Source organism: Bactrocera latifrons, unplaced genomic scaffold (genome assembly GCF_001853355.1).
Source record: "Bactrocera latifrons isolate USDA-ARS-PBARC rearing strain unplaced genomic scaffold, ASM185335v1 scaffold_10, whole genome shotgun sequence".
NCBI lineage: Eukaryota > Metazoa > Arthropoda > Insecta > Diptera > Tephritidae > Bactrocera > Bactrocera latifrons.
The window spans coordinates 2,206,185-2,211,190 of NW_017534408.1; the positions used below are offsets into that span (position 1 = coordinate 2,206,185).

The 5,006-nt window shown below is 34.1% G+C and overlaps 3 protein-coding genes across 3 annotated transcripts; 2 read left to right on the forward strand and 1 right to left on the reverse strand.

Moving 5' to 3' along the window:
- The first annotated feature begins 53 nt into the window (after positions 1 to 53).
- On the forward strand, positions 54 to 867 carry LOC108966342 (28S ribosomal protein S24, mitochondrial). The gene is made up of 3 exons (XM_018929194.1): positions 54 to 160; positions 217 to 424; positions 495 to 867. Exons 1-3 carry the CDS (start codon positions 143 to 145, stop codon positions 782 to 784), a joined length of 516 nt encoding a protein of 171 aa, XP_018784739.1. The 5' UTR covers positions 54 to 142; the 3' UTR covers positions 785 to 867.
- On the reverse strand, positions 716 to 1,963 carry LOC108966332 (TBC1 domain family member 7). Its single transcript, XM_018929185.1, has 3 exons — positions 1,280 to 1,963; positions 995 to 1,223; positions 716 to 940 (listed from the first exon to the last, which is right to left on the reverse strand). Exons 1-3 carry the CDS (start codon positions 1,831 to 1,833, stop codon positions 854 to 856), a joined length of 870 nt encoding a protein of 289 aa, XP_018784730.1. The 5' UTR covers positions 1,834 to 1,963; the 3' UTR covers positions 716 to 853.
- Positions 1,964 to 2,304: 341 nt separating this feature from the next.
- LOC108965938 (vesicular integral-membrane protein VIP36) lies at positions 2,305 to 3,720 on the forward strand. Its single transcript, XM_018928617.1, has 5 exons — positions 2,305 to 2,577; positions 2,685 to 2,800; positions 2,861 to 3,058; positions 3,115 to 3,444; positions 3,513 to 3,720. The coding sequence occupies exons 1-5, from the start codon at positions 2,442 to 2,444 to the stop codon at positions 3,717 to 3,719; spliced, it is 987 nt and encodes a 328-aa protein (XP_018784162.1). The 5' UTR covers positions 2,305 to 2,441; the 3' UTR covers position 3,720.
- The last annotated feature ends 1,286 nt before the right edge of the window (positions 3,721 to 5,006 follow it).

Below are 5,006 nucleotides of genomic sequence, written 5' to 3' on the forward strand. Positions count from 1 at the left end.
TGCACTTTTTGGTAAATATTTGGCAGAGAACGTTCATTCTCTTTATTTGGGTTTTGACTGTCATTTTGACGTTTCTTGTTACGACACAATAAACAGCTGATAGCTCACCGTGGTCATTATTCGTAAACCTATTTGGGAAGAAATGAGCCTGCTAAAAAAGGTATTTGAAATTTTATCAATTATTTCAACTATAATAAACTCATTTTCTCATTGCAGTGCGCGCAGCAGTTATTAGAAAACACAAATTTGTGTTCTCAAGCAGTCGCCGCAACAGCTGCCGCATTCCACACAAGTCCAGTATGCAATCGCGTGCAAGCCGGTCGCTATCGTGTTACGACAAAGCGTAATCGTGCACTCACATATGAAATGGCCAACCCTCCCCACTATATTGCACATCGCAAAGCTTGGAATTCATGGAACACGTGTACGTATAAAAATTTTATTATTACAAATTCTATGCTGTTTAAATGAATTGTATTTATTGCTGCAAATAGCATCTATGTTGGATGGACTGCGCCCCTCACAGACCGCCATTGAAGATGTGTTTATGCGCAAGTTCATGACTGGTACCTGGCATGCGCTTATTGTATCTGAAGTGATTATCAAAAGGCAGCATAATATGATAAGAATAGCTGCCATTATGCGCCAAGCAATTAGTCCGAGAAAGATGTACTTCCTTATTGGTTACACTGAGGAGCTCCTCTCGTATTGGTTGCAGTGTCCGGTGACATTGGAGTTGCAAACCGTTGCAGATAAAAAGGATGTTGTATTCAAGTATATTTAAGTTTTATGTAGACGTTAAAACGGGATGGGAACAACCAAATAAAGCGCAGTCCTAATGAAATTTTGTTTATCAGTGCACAGTTATCTCATTGTGGTTCTTATTACTTTGCCAAGTTTTGATGGCTTTGTTAACTATGGTGGCGTCTTGGTCTTTTACCTACAATTAATCGGCTTGATTTATATATTTAAAGTGTATCTATGGTTTTTATACCTGTTCAATTAGTGTTTTTAAGTCAAGTATCGAGTTGCAATCCAACACATGGTTTCTCAGAGTTTTAACTAAATCCAAGAAGACAAAGACAACGATTTTTCTCGACCCGCCACATATTTTATCCCACACTTTTACTAACGCTGTATCAGTAATGACTCCAGCGAAGCAGGTTACGTACAATTTTTCTAATATTTCTCCTGTAACAAAAACTCCCAGTTTCTCCAAGTGGCTGCAATGGAATTATATGTGAAAAAATTAAACAAAAAATATTGCACCAAAACTCACTTATTCAATTCAATGTCTTCACGCTTTAACAACGTCTGTGTAAGTTCCATTAGTTTCGCACATTCTTGCTGTATTCCTTTTGTGCATGCAAAAAATTCTTTGGCTATCCAATAAGTCTCCACATCATTATCAAATATTTGTAGAAGTACTTTAACAATTTCCATAAAATTGTTATCATCGTCCGGTGGACCGGTTAACGGGTGCAACAGTCGACCATTTTCCAAAAGCCACATTGTCTGTAGCACTTTACTTTTAGGTGAGGTTTGATCGATATATTGCATTTTAGTGACTGCGCGGTGCAGATCCTCATAAACGGCAGTGCGTTGTAGTAGTATATAATCCATAGAGTTTTTGTGTAATGGCAGCACACCAAGTATAATACTCCACAATAGGCCACGTTGTGCCGAAGGTACAGTATAACTTAGACAAAACTGCTTTAATTTTGAGTGATTACGTATATTGTCTTGGAGCAGTTTATTTAGCGATTTCTTTTCTTCAACGGAATAGCATCCCACTTTTTCATAGTAACTCGAACGGAAATTTCGCTCATCCATTTTATGCACTCGTGTATTGCTCTTTAACCTTAAAACGGTTTCCGTGCAATATCGTTTCAAATTATTTATTCAACTAATAGAAATTTGAAACATGTCTTTTCCTCAAATTATGACAGCTTTGAATCAATTTGTTAAGATTAAATAGTAAACAATAGTGGTTCGCAATATATATCGGTTTCTATGTACATAAATATACACATTTATCGATATAATTGCTCATCGTTATACCATTAACAGGGTGCTGCCGAACCGTATAATCTAGGGAAATGCGTTATGATAACAGACATAATATAAATAAAGTTATAGTTTAGTTCGTGCTAACCAAAGTTTCAAAGAGTGAAATACTACGAAATAGTTGCTGGTATTAAGAGTTTCTATCAGTTATGATAAAATAAAATTATTTTCTGTATATGAAGAAGCTCTGAGTGCTCCGAACAATGGAAAGTATATTATGTAATTAATGCAACCTTGAGTGTAGGAAAATACAAATCAAACAAAACTATTGCCCGGCGCTTTCACCGAACATTCTCAAGATAAACGTAAATGATCGTTTGACAGTTGTAGAATTAAAGCGAATTTTTTGAGTATTCCATATAACATTGCAAAAAATGTCGAATGTGTTCTGGGAGAATTTAGTCAAGTTGTTATCAATACTTTTATTATCTGTTTTAAAAAACAGCGAATGCTCTGTGAGTGGCAATGAGTACATGAAACGTGAGCATTCATTGATACGTCCCTTTCAAGGTAAGCTGTCGTATTCCCATTGCTAATTAATTAAAACGACACCAACGAAATAAAGAATATTAAGGAGTCCAGGGTCACTTAAAATCTGTAATTTTCTTCCTTAATAGGCGTTGGCGTAAATTTACCATATTGGGATTTCTTAGGTCACACTATGGTAACTAGTAACTACATAAGACTGACGCCGGACTTGCAGTCTAAAAGCGGTGCACTTTGGAATTACTCGGTAAGTTTTTTTTCTGCGTAAAAAATAGATATGTTTAATCAATGTCTCTTTATTGAATAGCCCGTAATGACGCGTAATTGGGAGTTGCATGTGACATTTAAAGTACACGGTAAAGGCAATGAACTGTATGGGGATGGTTTTTCAATTTGGTACACCAAAGAACGTATGCAACCAGGCCCTGTTTTTGGCAGCAAAGATTACTTTTCTGGTTTAGCGGTTATTCTAGATACGTACAGCAATCACAACGGTCCACATAATGTAAGTTAATAGTACATTTTTTGCCATACATTTTTAAAATGTTTCCATTTGAATAGCACCAACATCCCTACCTCAGTGCTATGATTAATAATGGCACATGGAGTTATGATCATGATCGCGATGGTACACATACACAACTGGCAGGTTGTGAAGTGCGCTTCCGCAATGTAGACTTTGATACACATGTGAGCATACGTTATGAGAATGATATACTTTCCGTGTCTACGGATATGGAGAATAAGGGTGAATGGAAGAATTGTTTTGTGGTGAACGATGTTGAATTACCAACCGGCTATTTTCTGGGTCTGTCCGCGACAACCGGCGACCTCTCAGATAGCCACGATATACTTGGCGTCAAATTTTACGATCTGGATATAAATGTTTCGGTAAGTGTAGTGCGGGTTTTAATACAATTGTGGTAAATAATGTTTTTATTAACAAAATTTTTTCACAGCCAGAAGAAATTGCATCACGTTCTAGTATTTTACCGCGTGCGAAAACATATGAACCGCCACGGGAACACAAGGACGATCCCAAACCGGGTATGTCGAATGCAAAGATTTTCTTCATACTCTTATTCGGTATGTTGATTACGATCGCCGGTGCCATTTTTGCAATCTCCTATTTCAAAGAGAAAAATTCAAGAAAACGTTTCTACTAAACACATAACACATACACATATATATATATATTACCTCTCTTCTTCCACACCACTGAGCAGGCATCAAGACTTTTTCCCTTAGCAAATAGTTAAAAAAAAAGTTAAATATAACATCGATAAATTGTAATGAGCAACAAATACGTTTGTTGCAACGACACTAAGTAATTTATTATGTATTTAAATTAAAAAATCTTTTGTATTGTAATTTATAGCCGCTTGACAAATAACTGCAAGGAAATTCTGTTTTAGTCAAAGGAAAAAGTCATTGTCATTGCAGTTCATTTGTTAGGTTCATTTTTGTTTTGTTTATTTTTATTTTTCTTTTTATAATTTTTTTACTGCACATTATGCAGTTATTCCATCGATTATTTATAATTTTTCGATATAAATTTATCATACAATTAGCATGAAATATATTATGTAATTGTAAATAAAATATAGAAATGTACAAAAATAGCTGCTGTTTTTTTAAATTGTGGACACGAAATGCAAATTTTGGAATATATTGGGGAAAAATTAAGGATGCGTTGCTACATTTTGGCACAAAGTTTAGAATAGAAACAGAAGCCGTTAAACGAACATATGTAAGTGACTTTCAGCGTCGGCGAACTTTACTTATCAGCAACGCTAAGCTGAAGGAGTCGGTAAAGATTAACAAACTGCAAACAGTTAAACAACTATTTATATTTGCTCACATCTGATTTCTCAGCAGAAATGTAAATGTCGTTTCCAGTCTAATATATGTATGTATATGTATTTATATGTACGTATGTATATATAGTAGACATATTTAGCACTTAAGAATTGCACTTTTGTTTACAAAAATAAAACCAGGTTTTTGTGTATTTTATTAAGCACTTTTATTTCAGTTGTATGTTGTGTATATATATGTAACTATGTACGAATATATGCACTATAATTTCATTTCTTTTCTCAACATTTTATTATCGAAATATTACTGGTAGGTATTTAGTATAATTGTGTTTACTGTATTTATATATGTATGTTTGTATGTAAGAATATTAATAGGAATTGAAGGAACATTCTTATTTCTTAAAAACTTTACTTGTAATAACATACATAATGTAAGATATACTGTATTTATTAGCTTGATCTACATGTTTGTATTTGTATATGTTTTCTCACGATTATATTTTTTCTAACAAACAGTTATGTGTGTATGCCTATATAGAAAAATTAAAAAGACCTACAAAAGTGGGTCTAACTGCGAACCTTAGCTCAAACTTCATTTTTAATGTTATTTTTTTGAAATTTTTTTTAATACTT